This window comes from Lepidochelys kempii, chromosome 6, assembly GCF_965140285.1.
Source record: "Lepidochelys kempii isolate rLepKem1 chromosome 6, rLepKem1.hap1, whole genome shotgun sequence".
In the NCBI taxonomy this organism is placed as follows: Eukaryota; Metazoa; Chordata; order Testudines; family Cheloniidae; genus Lepidochelys; species Lepidochelys kempii.
The window spans coordinates 9,953,651-9,972,313 of NC_136385.1; the positions used below are offsets into that span (position 1 = coordinate 9,953,651).

Consider the following 18,663-nt stretch of genomic DNA (forward strand, 5'->3'; position numbering starts at 1 on the left):
TTTAATCTGGATGTGGTAGTGACCTTTGCATCACACTTTCATGTCATTAGACAAGCTGTCAGATACTTTTCACAGGCATTTTAGCCATCAGGATTACAATACACAAAGGGGAAATGATCGTCATTTTTCCCACTGATCTTGTGCAATGACCACTGACTGATCTTCCCATCACCACCCAAAAAAATCCTGTTGATAGGGCAACAGCATAGGGGAGAACAGAAGAGGCAGGGTGAGCTGCAAATACGCCACCGGCCTGGGACAAGCTGTGGGATAACGTGAACACCAAACTCTGTATCCAGTGCACTTCAGCCCCTAAAAATCAGTGTAGACCCACTGGCTTCTTCAGGCTCCTCAGAAGCAACAAAAGGAAGCAGAAAACCATCCCAGTTTTAAAGTGGGCAGCTTTATTCTACATAGACAGTACAGACAACCACAAATGGACCCCATATCTCACATACAACTCTCTGTAAAAGTCTGGTGTCCCCAAGGGCACATCTTCATTGCAATCAGAGACTCGCGGCTGGCCTGGGTCAGCTGACTTGGGGTCATGGGGTTCGGGCTGCAGGGCTAAAAATGGCACTGGAAATGTTCAGACTTGGCTGGAGCCCAGGCTCCGAAAACCAGCGAAAGCCAGGCTCCAGCCCGAGCCCAGGCAACTACACTGCAAGTTTTAGTCCCACACCCCAAGCCCCGCGAGCCTGAGTCAATCAAGCCGGGCTCCGAGGCTCGGTGCCGTGGGGTATTTATTGCAGTGTGGACGTAGCCCAAGACACCGGAAGCCTAACTGGGAGTGGAGGTGGCTTCTGCTGGGTTGTTCTGCTGACTGAAGTAGCCGGAGAGCTCTTTGAGTGCTCTGTAGCGATGAGAGATGGAGTTCTTCACTGCCTTGGGCAGCTCAGCATACCTGGGGAGGAGGAGAAAACAGGAATGGCCACAATCCCAACCAAGAGTCTAAACCACAGTTTACTTGGTAACTGCGTGCTCCTGAGCTCCAGCGGCCTGTTGAGAAGCTGAGACCGCTCCCTTCACCGGCTAGTGTAATGCCAGGCCTTAGAGATACCGCTGGTAACAGACCAGATCCGTGCATTCTGTAACTGTTACATTCCTTTGCAGAAGTGGTTCCCTTGGCCTGCTTTGTACGTGCAGATTAGGGCGCCCTCTGTTGACTCTGGGCTTTACTTCGGCACCAACCTTTTGTCACATAATTTCTACTTGGGAGTCAAGCAGGCTCTCTTGCCAGGCTTAACTCACTGAGCCCTTTGTCATCTTATTCAGAGGGCAAGGAATTGAGTGCAGCTCAGTTCCCAAAGGAGAGTCAGACCCTGGGCCTGGGTCTCCATTGTCCTGGACTTGTGCAGTCATGTGCCCTAGTGCAAGGCCACCTCTGTCCATTTATTTAACAACACTACTCTAGGCAGGCTGATGCAGCTCACTTAAAGTCAGAGTCAATTAAAAACATATCTGACTCCTACAACAGTCCACTAACTAGCAGCAGCTACTAGAAAACAAGAGCAGAACCGTCCCTGCATCTCTCCAAAGTCTGTGAGGAGTCCTAGGGTGGGAAACAGTTCTTTAGAAACACGCTGCACACTCAGGTCTTCTGCCCTACAGGCTTGAGACAGTCTGAGCTGTGAGGTTCCGAGCCACGTCCCCCATGGTCAAAGCTGTTCAGATGTAAAATTCTGCTTTAAGCCCATCTCAACTTCCCTCTGGCAGAGCTCACTGTAAGTGGGTTCCACTTGATGCATTAACAGAACCTTTGGTTTCTTGGATTTTCTTAAGTAAAGAATTAAAGGCAAAGAGTCACTTACGTCTGGTCATAACCGTCAGGCTGAAAGCAAGGATCCCAGCCAAAGTCTCTGGGGCCTCTGGGTTCAACAATGCGACCCTGCCAATTCGAGGAGGAAGAAAAAATAAGAGGTTTCTTTCTCAGCACTGCTCTGCCACATTTACATTCCAGATCATTACACGTGGAAAAATGAACCTCTTACATTTTAGACCTCTGCTTTGTAAAACCACCAAAAGCTACAAGATTGCTTAGCATTCCCGCAAAACAAGGCCAAGGTAAACAACTAGGACTTCTTGGTTTAGTGCTCCATCTTCTTACGTCCATGCCGTAGGCAGACAGACCTCCTGCACTGCTCTCCACCTTCCCCTGGCAGGCCTGCTCAACATACACATCCCAGGGCGTTGAGGCTTCAGGACTCCGCCCCCAATAAGAATTCCTGACTGTCTGAAGGATAAACTAGCAAACAGGCATAGGAGCAGGAGAGAGCAACTGCAACAAGATTTAAGGCTGGCTGGAGAAAACTCTGGGCATGGATGGTGGGAGAAGACCGGTCACTTCTGTGCTTCTCAGTACCAGCAAGATGTAGCCATATTAGAGGGAGTTCGGAGAAGAGCAACCACATATCCAAATGAAAATGATAGGGTCTGGAAAGACGGACATCTGAGGAAAGGGTTAACTATGTGCAGCTGAGTGATGGGGCTTGGAGCACCGCTACCAGCTCATTGAAACGGTGCAGCCACACATTCTGCTCCTAGCATTAAAGGGCTTGGACGGCTGAAGAGCCACCAGACTCAGGAGTGGAGACAAGAGAACTTGGAGGATCATTCAGAACCTTTAACCAACGTTTTCAAACTCAGGTGCCCCTCGGCACCACGATGAGTAGCCCGATCTCCAGACGTGCTGAGTATCCACATCTCCCACTGAAGTCTTTGGGAGTTGCAGCGGCTCAGCAACCCTGGAAAAATCAGGCCATTCATGTAGGTAACTAAATAAGGATGTAGGTGGCCAAGATGAGCCCCATGTGAATTAGTGCTGTTAACGGACTCACGTTACAAGCCCCCTCACTCCCATCTGCAGAGGCTTCTTTTGCACAGTGATCTGAATACCTACACAAGTTTGGCCTTTGAACAGCTTCACCGGGTCCTCCGGGTTTCCAGTGCTGAATGCAAAGGTGCAAAGAGCATAAGCAGACTTGTCTTCAAACCCCGCTAACAGCTTGTACAGACCTAAGCAACAGAAGAAGGATTCCATCATCTCCACGTTTCATTCAGCACACAGCACAACTGACAAGAGGCAATCTGCGACGAGCGAGGGGAGGGGGAACCCCAAACAGATAACATTTTGTGCCCCCGTGGCAGGCCTCCCACGGACTGCATCCACATTCACAAGGGTGAGGGAGTATTACCGGGATTAGGCAGGGAATGGTGTCTCACGGGTATTTCAGGAGACTGGTGATCAGGATTCCTGGACTCTACTCATGAGTTTTCCACAGAATCCTTGCAAGGGGGCTTAATGAATGTTTTTGAAATGTTTTGCAATGCCTAGATGACATGCTACATAACTGCCTAAGATAATGGTTTTATTCATCTGATACTAAAGGTTACATCTCCTGTCACTTGGGGTCAGTCTGTTTCCCATTGTCCATACTTGTGACAGCATTATGCAGCAGAGAGGGAGCTCCCAGAGTGTAGTCAGAAGAGCAGACAAAGAAGGGGAATTTGGTGGTACTGGAGGGACACGAGGTGGGTGACAGGAAGATCAGATCAGTAAAAAGGAGATCAGGAAGGCACATACAGGGGAGGGATGGATTTTGGATAGGTTGGAAAAGAAGTGACAGGATTCAGTAATAGTCTAGATGTGAGGAGGGGAAAGGAAAGAGGGGTGACACGAAGGTTGTACTACTGTGTTGCCATGCTGAACTGATAACTACAGGGCAATTAGGAAGAGCAGTCATCAGTACCAAGACAGATATGACTCTGAAGAGAGTGGGAGAGGTAGATTTGGGAATCATCGGCACAGAGATGGCTGCTGAAGCCATCAGAGCAGATGATCTTACTCACTGATAAGGTGGAGATGGAGCAAAGGGAGGGGCTAAGGGCAGAACATGATGGGACACATGGAGACCGTGAGGAATGGGGAGAAGTGAGCGGTCCCAGAGATGGCAAAGCAACCAGTCAAGTGCAGAGCCATGAAAGCCCAGAGAGGAAAGGGATTAATTTCACATTATTGCTAGGTTGCACAGGAGCATGTGATTCTGAACAGCAAATCCCATTCAGAGCAGTAATTCGAAGGGAAATACCTTCTGGTTTTAACTTCTCTAGAAACCATTTTCTGAAACGTAAGAAGAGAACACAAGTGTCAGGAGCAGGGTTATTTTCTGCCATTGCCATCAACAATGGAAATATGTCCAGCGCAACATTCTAGGTCTGATTTCTCTCTGCACAGGTTTCCTAGCACCATGAATCCCTGTTGAACTTGCGCTGTTTAGTAAACCTTACTCCGGGCTATATATTAACAAACATTATGAAATGCAGACTTAGACCCCAAGCCAGCAAGTTACAGACCCACGTGGGTCATACTAAATCAATGGGTCTCCTCCCTGGGCCAGGGGTCAACTTGCATAGAGTTCATTGCAGGGTTGGTGCCTATTTCTTAAAGAACTGAGCCTGTGGCTCTTTAGCCCAAGATTCTACTCCAGTACTTTTGCTATTCAGATTACGTGCCAGTCTGTTGTGCCGTACCACCTAGCATGTATGTTCAATATTTTAGCGAGGAAGCATAGTCTAATGGTTAAAGCAGAGACCCAAGACACCTGGGTTCTTTTCCTGAGTTGCTGTACATTTGGGGGAAATCACTTAAGCTCTCCATGCGGTAGCAATCCCCCCTGTACAATGGGAAGAATACCTACCTCGCATAGGTGAGTTTGTAAAATACTTGGGAGCTCTTTAAATAAAGAGAACTATAAAAGCGCTAAGTATTCCAGAGGCCAAGTGTTCAGAAGTGTAATTCCCACAAATGAGCAGTGAGATGGTAAAAAAAAATCCTTCATCTTAAGTTTTTTTTCCTCCTTCCAGAATCACTAAGCCAATTAACTCACATCTGGGGAGTGATCATTTGCCCAGTTTTGTTGTAAGAAATAAAGAAGATGAGTTACAGAAGTACATAATCACATTCCGCCTTCCATGTTTTCTGCCCTAGTAACCTGAACAAGCAGAGCAAATTGTGGAGAAATTGCAAAACTAAAAAGCAGTACCAAGAGCTATAGTAGGTCTTTGCTAGAGGAGTTATGAGTAAGGCTGTGGTTCGGTCATGGATTCCGTAACTTTCTGGGAACTCCAGGACTTCCACAGCTGCAGCAGCTGGTGTGGCTGGCCCCAGGGCTGCCTGAGCAGCCGGCCCCAGGGCCGCCGGAAAAGCAGTCAATGTGGCTGGCCACTGGAGCAGCAGCGGTTCTGGGGGCTGTCCCAGAGCCATGGTCCCGGGGGGCCTCAGAGCAGCGGGTGGGGTCAGCAGTCAGCCCCAACTGCCAGAGCAGGGGTCAGCCATTGGCCCCCAGGGCTCCCCTGAAGCAACAGTCCCTCGGGGCCCCCCCAGAGCAGCTAAGATTTAGTCAGGGGTATTTATAATAAAAGTCAGGGACAGGTCACGGCCCGTGAATTTTTGTTTACTGCCTGTGACCTGTCCATGATTTTTACTAAAAATACCCGTGACTAAACCTTAGCCTTAGTTATGAGCGATTAAATTTAGAAATCTTGTTACCAGTTGAACTACAGCAGCCTCCAGGGTCCCCCATTATATAATAAAATAAATCCAGCGATTTGAATTAACAAAACTCTGAAGCTCTTTCTCTACTGCAGTGGCAGAATGGACAAAATTCCTCCCCTGATGACTTCAGAGTAAAAAGAAAAGGAGTACTTGTGGCACCTTAGAGACTAACCAATTTATTTGAGCATGAGCTTTCGTGAGCTACAGCTCACTTCATCGGATGCATGCCGTGGAAACTGCAGATGGACACAAATCAGATGTCAAGAATTATAACATTCATAAACCAGTCGGAGAACACTTCAATCTCTCTGGTCACGCAATCACAGACATGAAGGTCGCTATCTTAAAACAAAAAAACTTCAAATCCAGACTCCAGCGAGAAACTGCTGAATTGGAATTCATTTGCAAATTGGATACTATTAATTTAGGCTTAAATAGAGACTGGGAGTGGCTAACAAGGTAGCCTATTTCCTCTTGTTTTTTCCTACCCCCCCCCCAGATGTTCTGGTTTAACTTGGATTTAAACTTGGAGAGTGGTCAGTTTGGATGAGCTATTACCAGCAGGAGAGTGAGTTTGTGTGTGTATGGGGGTGGGGGGATGTGAGAAAACCTGGATTTGTGCTGGAAATGGCCCACCTTAATTATGCACATTGTAGGGAGAATGGTCACTTTGGATGAGCTATTACCAGCAGGAGAGTGAGTTTGTGTGTGTGGTTTTCGGGAGGGGGGTGAGGGGGTGAGAGAACCTGGATTTGTGCAGGAAATGGCCCAACTTTATTATCATGCACATTATGTAAAGAGTTGTTACACAAAGGATGAGTTTGGTCCAATCACTTTAAACCATCATTTCAGTTTAAGAGCCCAACCCTCCAAATGACGCCCGTGCTGAGTTTGGAGTGCATGGATCAGCCTCCAGGGATTCCTTTGCAGGGCCAGTAGCTGGGAGTAAATCAGGCTCACTGAGCTGTTCAATCCATCCCGTGCACCACGCATGAAGTGCAAAGCAGGGACCAGGTGAGTACAAATCCCTTCCCCATTGCCCCACTCTTCAGGATGAAGCTGCAGGAGCTCGGACAGCAAACAGCAGAAAAGAGAGTTCTGCTAGTGGGATTTGGAGAGCCCCCAGGACTCACATCTCAGAAACCCATAGCCCCAGTCAAACCGCAGTACAGGAAAGAACTACAAGCATATTCACTCCTACTTACATATATGGTCCTGGGAGGCCCCCCAAGGCATTGAAACACAAACAAGTATCTTCTACTATAACAGGTCCCTGAATCTGCAGAGGGAAGTCAAAAAAACAGAAATATTAGATCTAAGGGGAAGGCACCCTCTCCTAAACGGCCTTTTAGGTTACAATCCATTACAGTTCCACATGGTGTTAGAGGCTTCATAAAAACACAATATCCATTAAAGCTCCTTAAATCGGAGGCTAAGAGAACAAGCGACGAACCCTGTGCTCCGCATCTGCAGTTAAAACCGGAACTACCACGGCAGAGGGAATAAGCTTTCCTTTGGAAGTCGGAGGAGAACTAATCTAAAGCATTCATATGGGTATCGCCCTCATTGGGGGGCCAGTGCTGGAGGAACCTAACATGCAGGGGGCTACATTTGCACAGTCCTGGCTTTCATTGGAGCCCGAGGCCTAACTGGCTTCTTGAGTCTGAAAGAAATCTGCACCTGCGCTCTTTGGATGACAACCTGCCACTGGCTGGTGGAGAATCATAGAATCATAGAATATCAGAGTTGGAAGGGACCTCTGGAGGTCATCTAGTCCAGCCCCCTGCCCAGAGCAGGACCAATCCCCACCAAATCATCCCATCCAGGGCTTTGTCAAGCCTGACCTTAAAAACTTCTAAGGAAGGGGATTCCACCACCTCCCTAGGTAACGCATTCCAGTGTTTCACCACCCTCCTAGTGAAAAAGTTTTTCCTAATATCCAACCTAAATCTCCCCCACTGCAACTTGAGACCATTGCTCCTTGTCCTGTCATCTGCTATCACTGAGAACAGTCTAGATCCATCCTCTTTGGATCCACCTTTCAGGTAGTTAAAAGCAGCTATCAAATCCCCCCTCACTCTTCTCTTCCATAGACTAAACAATTCCAATTCCCTCAGCCTCTCCTCATAAGTCATATGTTCCAGACCCCTAATCATTTTTGTGAGCTACAGCTCACTTCATCGGATGCGTACTGTGGAAACGGCCGTTTCCACAGTATGCATCCGATGAAGTGAGCTGTAGCTCACGAAAGCTCATGCTCAAATAAATTGGTTAGTCTCTAAGGTGCCACAAGTCCTCCTTTTCTTTTTGCGAATACAGACTAACACGACTGTTACTCTGAAACTAATCATTTTTGTTACCCGTCGCTGGACTCTCTCCAATTTCTCCACATCCTTCTTGTAGTGTGGGGCCCAAAACTGGACACAATACTACCTCATTGCCACCCAAATGATAAGAGGGGATCAAAGGCGCTGACCCTGTACCTGCAATCAGGGGCACCGGAACAGCGGGTCCATGCAGCCATAGCCCGATCACTTTTAAAAGAGGGAGGGCAATGTCCTCCCACTTTTTACTGGCCGTAGGACATGTGGAAAGGAGCGAGCAGGGGCTGGGTTCTCAGTGGGAAGAGGCGGGGCAAGGGCGGGGCCTTGGGAAAGAGGCGGGGCAAGGCCTCGGCAGGAAGGGGTGGGGCACAGGATGAAGGGACAGTGCAAGGGTGGAGCCTAGGAGAAATGGGTGGTGCCAGTGGCCCCCCCCACACACACATTTTTAAGGAGCTTTTGCCGCTCCTGCCCGCAATAGGTACAGCAACTCCTGACTTAACGTCGTCCCGGTTAACGCTGTTTCATTGTAACATTGCTGATCAATTAGGAAACATGCTCGTTTAAAGTTGTGCAATGCTCCCTTATAACGTTGTTTGGCAGCCGCCTGCTTTGTCCACTGCTTGCAGGAAGAGCAGATCGTTGCAGTTAGCTGGTGGGGGCTTGGACCTTGGGTGGACTAGCAGCCCCCCGCATCAGCTCCCTGCTCCCCTAAGTTCCCTGTGTAGCAGCCACCCTATGCCGGGCAGTTCAGCTGTCCCTCCCCCCACTGCCTCGTGCTGCTCCTGCCCTCTGCCTTGGAGCTACTCCTGGGAGCCTCCTGCTTCCTGCGGGGGGGGGAGGGGGGCGAGAGGGGTGCTAATGTCAGGGTGTCCCCCTCTGCCCACTCCTGCCCCCCATCTCCACAGAGCAGTGGGGGGACACACGACAGGGATCAGGAAGGAGGGAGCTTAGTGGCAGCAGCTGCTGTCTCAATTTGCTGATCTACTTAAACAGGCAGTGTACTTAGAGTGGGGTCAGCATATTTAAAGGGGCAATGCGCCTCTCTCTCTCACACTGTGACTCTGTCTGCCATGCTGTCTCCCCTCCCTCCATTCATGCTGCCTTGTAGAGTGTGAGGCTGCATTAACAACAACATGTTAACCTTTGAGGGCTCAGTGGAGTGTTTGTTCATCATTTAGCAGTAAGGTATCCCCTGGGAAATATCCCACCCTCGTCCACCCTCTGACTTCACCACCTCAACCAAGCTTCACAATCATCATTGCTACGTACAGTATTATAAGTTTTAAACAAACAGTTTATACTGTGTACATGTGTGTATGTGTAAATATATATATCTTTCCCTGGAACCTAACCCGCCCTATTTACATTCATTCTTATGGCGAAATTGGATTCACTTAACATTGTTTCGCTTAAAGTAGCATTTTCAGGAACATACCTACAACGTTGAGCGAGGAGTTACTGTACCTAGTAACAGTGGCAGCCTCTGTTCTAGGGATGTGAGAGGCCGGAGATCTGTGGATGGACACACTACCCTTCACCATGTCCCTGCTCTACCGGATTGGAAGATGAGAATACTAATAATCTAGGACAGAGCCAGTTGTAGGAATGTTCTGCCAAAGAAACTGAGCAGACCTCACTCTCAGTCCTAGAGATCAGTGCGATCAGGCCAGGGAAGGGCCTTTGCCGCGGCAGACCCCATTTATGACCCTTTCTCATATGGGCTTCCATTGGAATATCTCTGTAGCTATATTCAAATCTTCTACGTCCTTTTTGTTGGCACCAGTCAGTCCATGGCCATTTAATTCCCCACCAACTCTGTGCCAAACGGGTGGGTTGTCATGCGGTGGGTAACAGCTGGGCCATTTAGCCTAAACTCTTTGTTAATCTGTATTCATTTTTGACTTACACCTGTGGAAGTGGGAAAAGCGGAAAAGGACATGACCTGATTTGCTGCTTCCCGACATTTCTGAATGGAGATCTCATCTGGCTCCCCTTGGTATTCTGGCACTGCAACAACAACAGGAGGGATTATTGCGGGGGGGAGGTTGGCCAATGGCTGCTGAAATGTTACTGTTTAACGAGCGAGAAACAAAATCACGAGCTTACAGTCAATTTTTTTTGCGACCAGTCTGTAGGGAAACGCATCCCCGAGGATCTGAAGGACCTGTTGGGAACAAGACAGCGGCTGTTCAGCAAGCTCTGCGGGTGGGAGACAGCACTTAACCCAGTGTGTGAGATACTGGGGGATAGTTTGGTCCCATCCCTCGCAGCCACAGGGGCTCTCGCCACCTGCCTCAGACCCACGCACTATGGGGGGGTGGCAGGAAGTTGGCAGCAGGGCGGGCGCTGGGCAGCGCCGGATGGGAGCAGTGTTTGTCCAGGACCAGGGATGGCGAAGGGGGACTCGCTCTAAGGCTCCCACCAGGCTCTGGTTCAGGGGAGCGGGCCCGCCCCCCCGACGGGGCTCGTCCGGGGACAGGTTCAGCGTCGGGAGCGTCCCCAGGGCAGCGACAGTCCCGGCGGTTGCGGGCGCGGGAGGCCGAGCCACGGCCCGCCCGGCCGTTAACTCTGGAGCCTAACGATGGCGGCACCCGGAGCGGCCGGGCAGTGACTGCAGGGGGCGGGGCTAGCTGCGGGGGCGGGAGGAAGCACCGCACGCGGGAGGCGGCCCCGCCCCTCCTCCGGGAGTTGGCGGACACCGTGCTCACTCCGGTACGGTGGCCCCCTCCGCCCAATCCGCGCGGCTCCCTGCCCCCGCACCCACCTCCTCTAGCTTCTTGGCGTTGCCGGTCACGAACACCACGTTCCTCCCGGCGGCGGCCGCCATAACAGAGCCACAGCGCCTGCGCGCTGACCTGCCCATCACAGTCTCAGCGCCCGGCACCCAGGGCAACGCCCCCAGCCCCGCCCCGCGGAACCGGCCAATGAGAGGAGAGACCGCCGTGGGGCCCGAAAGGAGCCGGGTACGCATTTCCGCTGACGAAGGCGATGGATGCTCGGGGACAAAACACTTCCGGTCTCCCAAGCCGCTACTCGCTGGAGCGGACCGGAAGCGCCTGTCTGCCCCACTCCACCCCGAGCTCTACGGCCCTGGAGGCCGGAAGTGCGGGGTCGGGTTGCTCCGGTAACCGATGCCCCGCCGGAGGGGGCGGGGGGCTGCGGAGACCCCGCAGGGCGATGCTGTTGCCCGGGTGTAACGGGGCCCCCCGCGCAGCCCCGCCCCCCAGGAACAGACCCTCCGCCGCCATCGGGGCCGGGGGGTCGCCAGGGGTTTTACCGCCCCGCTGCCCTGCTTCGGGTTACCAACCTTCTATTGGCCCAAACCCAACACCCTCGCCCCGCCCCCCGCCCCCGAGGCCCCGCCCCCTTCCCCGAGGCCCCGCCCCCCGCTCACTACGTTCCCCCTCCCTCGGTGGCTCGTTCTCCGCCACCCTCGCTCACGTTCCCCGGGCTGGGGCAGGGTTTTGGGGGGCGGGAGGGGGTGAGAGGTTCAGGGTGCGGGAGGGGGCTCTGGGGTGGGGCAGGGGATTGAAGTGCAGGGGGGTGAGGGCTCTGGGGTGCAGGAGGGGGTATGGGCTCTGGGGTGGGGGTGCAGGCTCTGGGGTGGGGCCAGGGATGAGGGATTTGGGGTGCAGGAGGGGGCTTCGGTTTGGGGGGGCTCAGGGCTAAGGTAGGAGACTGGGGCCCAGGCTTACCTTGGGCGGCTCCCGGTCAGCGGCGCAGCAGGGCTAAGGCAGGCTCCCTGCCTGCCCTGGCACTGCGCTGTGCCCGGGAAGCTGCCAGCAGCTCTGGCTCCTAGGCGGGGGCAGGAGGCTCCATGGTGCACGCTGCTCTTGCCTGCAGGCACTGCCCCCCTCCAGGTCCCATTTGCCGGGAACTGGCCACTGGGAGTGAGGAATCGGTGCTTGGAATGGGGGCACCGCATGGAGCCCCATGGCCCCCCAGCCCAGGAGCCGGACCTGCTGGCAGCTTCCGGGGCACAGCGTGGTGCCCCAGGACAGGTAGGAACTAGCCTGCCTTAGCCCTGGAGCACCGCTGACCAGGCTTTTAATAGCCCGGTTGAGGGTGCTGACCAGAGCTGCCAGGGTCCTTTTTCAACCAGGTGTTCCGGTTGAAAATCAGACACATGGTCACCCTAGCCCTACTCCAGTTTGCAGGCTCCCACGGGGAGGGGGACTCTGTTAGGCCCAGCTGCACATCCCCCCCACACTTCCGGGCTGCCCCTGGGCTGCTGGGGGGGATCCCTTCTGGGCCTAGTGGGGGTTCAGGCTCTGATCCCCTCCCGCTTCCACTCCTCTTTAGACCTGACTCCCCTGGGCTTTAGCAATGCTCAGACAGAGGTGTGCCATTCCAGTAGGGTCTTACCAGGAGAGAAATGCCTTAGTGCACCAAGGGGCTGAGAGACTCAGAGCCAGGGGAGTCACTTAACACCTCTAGATGAGGAAACAGCTGAGAGCAGGAAGTTCCTGTCTTTATTAAGTTCCCCCCCATACAGCATAGCCTGGTCCTCTCTGGAACTGAGGAAGGCCTTGGGGCTCTATAGCTAATTCTTTCTGTTCCCCAGATACACTGAAAGGAGCACTTCCATACCACATGCCAAATATTAAATACATGCAGCCCTGCTGTACTAAAACAAAGAAATTAACCAGTTGAAGGGTATAAGGTCCACAGAGCATATGTACACAGCTGTCATTTCTTCCATATTTAATATAGGTCACAGGTTAAGCTGCTAAATGTGGAAGTGAATGTGAGAGTCATCAGAGGTTTTGAGAGAGGATTCAGAATCTGCTTCTGAGCCGGCATCCTGCACATCCACTTGTAGGGCAAACTCCTCAGCTGCTGAATATGGAGAGCATGGGAATTTCAAAACCACTCAGGGTGGGCCTTGTTCTTCACCCATTGAAATGAAAGGTAAACCTCCCCTTGACTTCAAAGGGAGCAAGGCAAGAGCAATGCTGGGCTCTTTTGAAAATAACACCGGGAAGCCTCAATAGCAGAAGTTCTTTCCTATGGACACATTTTAAGTTGTTTGGCAAATTGCAGAATGGTTTTATTAAGTATAAATATTCCTATTTTACAGGGAAAGGTGAAATACACAGATGAGGGAATCCAGTTCACTATTCCTTGTCCAGCTGACAATTCTTCCCAGCTGGGATTTTGAAAGCAGCCCAACTCCCACTGAAGTTGGGTTCCTACTGAATTTGAGAGCATCATTCCCTTAGGGTCCTTTGAAATCCTGAGCATGCATCATCCCCTCTAACGAACAGGGAGGGTGGGAAATTTTCAAGTAATTGGTCAGGGGACATTAGCCCCTTTCAGACACATCCTCGGCAAAGCAGTGTCTGCTTTTAGTGTAACAGGCTTATGGCAGCACAAGACATGAAAGAAACACACAACCACACACATTACATGTTCCCTTTTGGAGTTTGCAACCAGCACAGCGGCCCCCCTCCCCCGATAGTAACAAAGCAGCTGCGAAATGTTTTCCACCGGCCCTACTTGCACAGTGACTCCAATATCTCCAGGGTCCTTTTGATCTCCCGGATCTGTTTGGCCAGGGCGTGGACCGGCTGCATGGAGCGGTCCAGCTCCTCGCAGCGGGCCATCAGGGTGTACATCCCTTTGATACTCATGTCTACGGACTCGCCCAAGCTGTCCACGGCGTCCCGGTAGGTCTGGATGTAGCCCACGCTCAGGGCCGTCATGTTCTGGATGCTGCCGTTCAAGCTCCTCATCATCTGGTCCACCTTGTGGGCCACCTCTTGGGTCAGGCGCTCCAGCTCCGACAGCACCGCGGGGTCAATGGGGGGGATGTCGGCCGCTTTGCTCCGCCCCAGCCCCGGGAAGGGCTGGCCCGGGGGCTCCGGCTCCTCCAGGCTGCCCCGGGAGCTCAGCTTGATTTTCAGCTGCAGGTTGTTGGCCACGAAGTGGGTGAGGTCCCCGTCGTGGCTGACCGTCCCTTCCAGCTCCAGGGCGCTGGAGATGGTGGCGCGGCGCCCCTCCTGCGCCCGGCTGGCCCCGTACGCCTGGCTGATCCCATCCAAGCTGCGGCTGTCCAGCAGCCGCCCTCCGGCCAGCCTGTCCCCGGCGGCAGCCGCTTGCTGCCTTCGCGAGCCTTCCCGGCACGGATCCTCCCGGCTGGCCGCGGCCCCCGGGGCTTGGACGCGCACCTGGGCCATGATGTGCTGCGGCAGGCCTGCGCCCCTCTCCATGCTCCGGCCTGGGGCTTCCCAGCGCGCACAGGCCGGGAGAGCGCGGGAGGGGGACAGAGGCACCGGAGGAGGAGCCTGGGGAGAAAGCCAGCGATCCAGTCTGCCCACTTCCCTGCTTCCTCTGTGCACCTTTCCCAGAAGGAGGAGCGAGCTGCGGGCAGGGGGATCCCTGATTGGGCTCTCCCAGAGGCAGAGAGCAAATCACAAGGAGCAACACCAGGACAGGGGGAGGAGACGAGACAGGAGAGGGTGTGAATGTGATTGAGAGGGATGGGATGGGGAGAGAATAGGATGAGGAAAGAGAAAGTAGCAAAAAGAGACAGAAGAGGGATGGAGGGAGAAGAGGGGGAGGGAAAGGGTCACGGAAGTGAAGGGTTTCAGAGTAACAGCCGTGTTAGTCTGTATTCGCAAAAAGAAAAGGAGGACTTGTGGCACCTTAGAGACTAACCAATTTATTTGAGCATGAGCTTTCCTGAGCTACAGCTCACTTCATCGGATGCATGCCGTGGAAACTGTAGCAGACTTTATATATACACAGAGAATATGAAACAATACCTCCTCCCACCCCACTGTCCTGCTGGTAATAGCTAATCTAAAGTGATCATCAGGTGGGCCATTTTCAGCACAAATCCAGGTTTTCTTACCCTCCACCCCCCCACACAAATTCACTCTCCTGCTGGTTCATGGATCTTAAGGCAGAAGGAATCTGATCATCTACCTTGACCTCCTTCATAGCATGGGCCACAGAATCTCACCCAGTTGCCTCCGTATTGAGCCCAGTCACCTGTGTTTGCCTAAAGCAGTGGTTCTCAGCCAGGGCTAGGCAGAGGTCTTCCGGGGGGGGGGGCATCAACTCATCTCAATATTTGCCCAGTTTTACAACAGGCTACACAAAAAAGCACTAGTGAAGCCAGTACACACTAAAATGTCACACAATGACGTGTTTATTCTGCTCTACACACTGTACACTGAAATGTAAGTACAATATTTATATTCCATTTGATTAATTTTATAATGACATGGTAAAAATGAGAAAGTCGGCAATTGTTCAGTACTAGTGTGGCTTGCGACACTTCTGTATTCTTATGTCTGATTTCATAAGCAGTCAGAGCAGCAGGATGTATTTCCCTGGCAGGAGCCGGATAGAGCCTCTGGCATGGTGGGGAGAATGGGATCCTGCTACGGGGGACGAGGAAATGGGGGGGACAGAGCCCTGGCATGGTGGGGAGAATAGAGGATCCTGGTATGGGGAAATGGAGGGCACAGAGAACCCCTCACAGGGGGCACCCAACCCCTTGTGAGGGGAGGGAAATTGGGGGGTATAGGGAAAGGGGGCACACAGAGGCCCTGGCATTGCAGGGTTTGGGGGGTTGCAGGGAGACCTTGAAATAGAGAGGATGGGAGGAGGGCATTCAGGGATGGAGGGATACCAGGAGTCCCAGAGCTCATGCCCCTCTAGCGTATGTTTAGAAAACACAGTTATTTTGAACCCAGCTGTGATTCCTTCCGATTATTGTTGTGTAAAGAGCAAAAGATACAACACAGAAGAGAGAAGACATATTTGAGATCAGGAAGGATTTTTCCCCTGGGTCAGATAGACAGAGACCCTGGGGCCGTTTTTTGCCCTCCTCTGCAGCGTGGGCTCTGGTCACTTGCAGGCTTAAACTAGTGTAAATGGTGAATTCCCTGTAACTTGTAAGTCTTTAACTCATGATTTGAGGACATCAGTAGCTCAGCCAGAGGTTAGGGGTCTATTACGGGAGGGCCGGGGGGAGGTTCTGTGGCTTGCGACATGCAGGATGATCCCTTCTGGCCTTAAAGTCTATGAGGTGTATTATGGTAGTTCCTAAGGGCCCCAGTCATGGCCCAGGGTCCTACTGTGCTAGGCACTGTACAAACACAAAACAAAAATGCATCCCCTGCCCCAAAGGGCATACAATATGAGTTTAAAGCAAAAGAGAGCAGAGACAGACAGGGCAGTAAAAGGAACCAATGAGCTAATAATGGGTCACAGGATCAGCAGTGGTCTCAGTGCACCAGCAGTCTGACAGTTGTCGAGTTTTTTATAGGCATTGCAGCAAAGGAGTGTTATGAGGAGGCATTTGAAGGAGAAGGAGGAAGAGGTCGTTTTGCAGATGTTTTTGAGGAGCTCCTCCCAAGCCTGAGGGGCAGCACATTAAAAAGCACAAAGGGGCTTGTTTGCGAATTTCATGAGTAGGCTGAATCATGGGCCAACCAGAGGAGGGAGTCGACCTCTTGGTGCTGAATGAGAGATGATAGGTAGGATGGGGAATAAACATTGCAGTCTCTTGCCAGTGAAGACAAGCAGCTGGAGAAAGTGACTGACAAGCTGGAGAAAGAGGAGCCAGTGGAGGGATTCAAAGAGAAGGGTGACACGGGCAAAGCGACTGGCTAGGAGAGCGATCTTTGCAGCAGCATTCTGAATGGAGACAAGCGGGGCAAGATCCCAGCAGCGTTCAGTCCTGATAGATAGGTGGGGGCTTGGGGGGGGGGTTGGATGGATGGATAAATAAAGGGGTGTGTATGCGGATGGATATAGGGATGTGTATGGGTCAACAGATAGAGGTGAGTGTGTGGAGACAGGCAGATAGATAGGACTTGAGTCTCCCCTATATTACATACGTTTTGTATGAGTCCATTGGAACTGATGTAACAGCCAAGAAACAGACCCCAATCTGTGCATGTCTCCTTATCATTTTATGCCCTTCTCATTTCACTCATGAAGTGAAATCCATTGACACCAGTGGGAGGTCTGCCATTCACTGCAGTGAGGCCAGGATGGTGACCCAGGGTCTGAAACTTTTCCCCCCACAAGGAAAGCCTGCAGGTGAGGTTCTGGGGCTCAGACCTAGCTCCAGGCCACAGCCCTGGCCTTGGCTGCCTGTTAGAAGAAAGGACTGGTTGATCTGTGTGTTTGGCTAAGATTCCTATGTCGGGTGGGTTTCGGACAGGTGAGGCAGTGGATGAGATTTCCAGCGATGTGGGGTGCTAGGTGACCTTGCCCAGGCCAACTTTGCATGAACATCCCAGACACAAGTCAATACTGCAAGGATCTGAACTAAAAACAAGGTGTATTAGGAGAAAAGAGGAGAAAGTCCTACTGTAAAGCAAACCCCACAGTTGGCAAACCAACCTAAGATATTAGACATGATTTATTGTGGAAGAGTCAGCATGGCTTTTGTAAATCTATTAGAATTCTTTGAGGTGGGTCAACAAACATGTGAACAAGGGTGATCCAGTGTATATTATATATACACTGGATATAGTATATAGTATATTTAAATTTTCAGAAACCTTTGACAAGGTCCCTCACCAAAGGCTCTTAAGCAAAGTAGGCAGTCATGGGATAAAAGGGAAGTTTCTTTTGTGGATCAGTAACTAGTTAAAAGACAGGAAACAAAGGGTAGGAATAGATGGTCAGTTTTCAGAATGGAGAGAGGTAAACAGTGGTGTCCCCCAGGCGTCTGTACTGGGACCAGTACTGTTCAACATATTCATAAATGATCTGGAAAAAAGGGTAAACAGTGAGGTGGCAACATTTGCAGGTGATACAAAATTACTCAAAATAGTTAAGTCCAAAGCAAACTGCAAAGAGTTACAAAGGGACCTCACAAGACTGGGTGACCGGGAAACAAAGTGGCAGATGAAATTCAATGTTGATACATGCGAAGTAATGGATATTGGAAAACATAATCCAAACTATACATATATAATGATGAGGGTCTAAATTAGCTGTGACCACTCAAGAAAGAGATCATAGAATCATAGAATCATAGAATATCAGGGTTGGAAGGGACCCCAGAAGGTCATCTAGTCCAACCCACTGCTCGAAGCAGGACCAATTCCCAGTTAAATCATCCCAGCCAGGGCTTTGTCAAGCCTGACCTTAAAAACCTCTAAGGAAGGAGATTCTACCACCTCCCTAGGTAACGCATTCCAGTGTTTCACCACCCTCTTAGTGAAAAAGTTTTTCCTAATATCCAATCTAAACCTCCCCCACTGCAACTTGAGACCATTACTCCTCGTTCTGTCATCTGCTACCATTGAGAACAGTCTAGAGCCATCCTCTTTGGAACCCCCTTTTAGGTAGTTGAAAGCAGCTATCAAATCCCCCCTCATTCTTCTCTTCTGCAGGCTAAACAATCCCAGCTCCCTCAGCCTCTCCTCATAAGTCATGTGTTCCAGACCCCTAATCATTGGAGCTCTTGGAGTCACTGTGGATAGTTCTCTGAAAACATCCACTTCATGTGCAGCGGCAGTCAAAAAAGGTAATAGAATGTTAGGAACCATTAGCAAAGGGATAGAGAACAAGACAGAAAATATCATACTGCCTCCATATAAATCCATGGTATGCCCACATCTTGAATACTGCATGCAGATCTGGTCACCCCATCTCAACAAGATATATTGAAATTTGAAAAAGTACAGAAAAGGGCAACAAAAATTATGAGGGGTAATGAACAACTTCCATATGAGGAGAGATTTAAAAGATTGGGACTTTTCAGCTTGGAAAAGAGGTGACTAAGGGGGGATATGATAAAGGTCTATAAAA

At 51.3% G+C, this 18,663-nt stretch overlaps 2 protein-coding genes across 3 annotated transcripts; both read right to left on the reverse strand.

Moving 5' to 3' along the window:
- Positions 1–383: 383 nt before the first annotated feature.
- On the reverse strand, positions 384–10,864 carry ITPA (inosine triphosphatase). 2 transcript variants are annotated; one of them, XM_073350493.2, is made up of 8 exons: positions 10,643–10,864; positions 9,985–10,042; positions 9,821–9,885; positions 6,760–6,833; positions 4,089–4,120; positions 2,900–3,015; positions 1,812–1,888; positions 384–904 (listed from the first exon to the last, which is right to left on the reverse strand). In XM_073350493.2, exons 1-8 carry the CDS (start codon positions 10,847–10,849, stop codon positions 781–783), a joined length of 753 nt encoding a protein of 250 aa, XP_073206594.2. In that variant the 5' UTR covers positions 10,850–10,864; the 3' UTR covers positions 384–780. The 2 variants fall into 2 exon arrangements, with proteins under 2 accessions (XP_073206594.2, XP_078709593.1); XM_078853467.1 differs by having other exon boundaries at positions 9,785–9,885.
- Positions 10,865–12,569: 1,705 nt separating this feature from the next.
- On the reverse strand, positions 12,570–14,224 carry BORCS6 (BLOC-1 related complex subunit 6). The gene has a single exon (XM_073350494.2). It carries the CDS (start codon positions 14,088–14,090, stop codon positions 13,374–13,376), a length of 717 nt encoding a protein of 238 aa, XP_073206595.1. The 5' UTR covers positions 14,091–14,224; the 3' UTR covers positions 12,570–13,373.
- Positions 14,225–18,663: the final 4,439 nt, after the last annotated feature.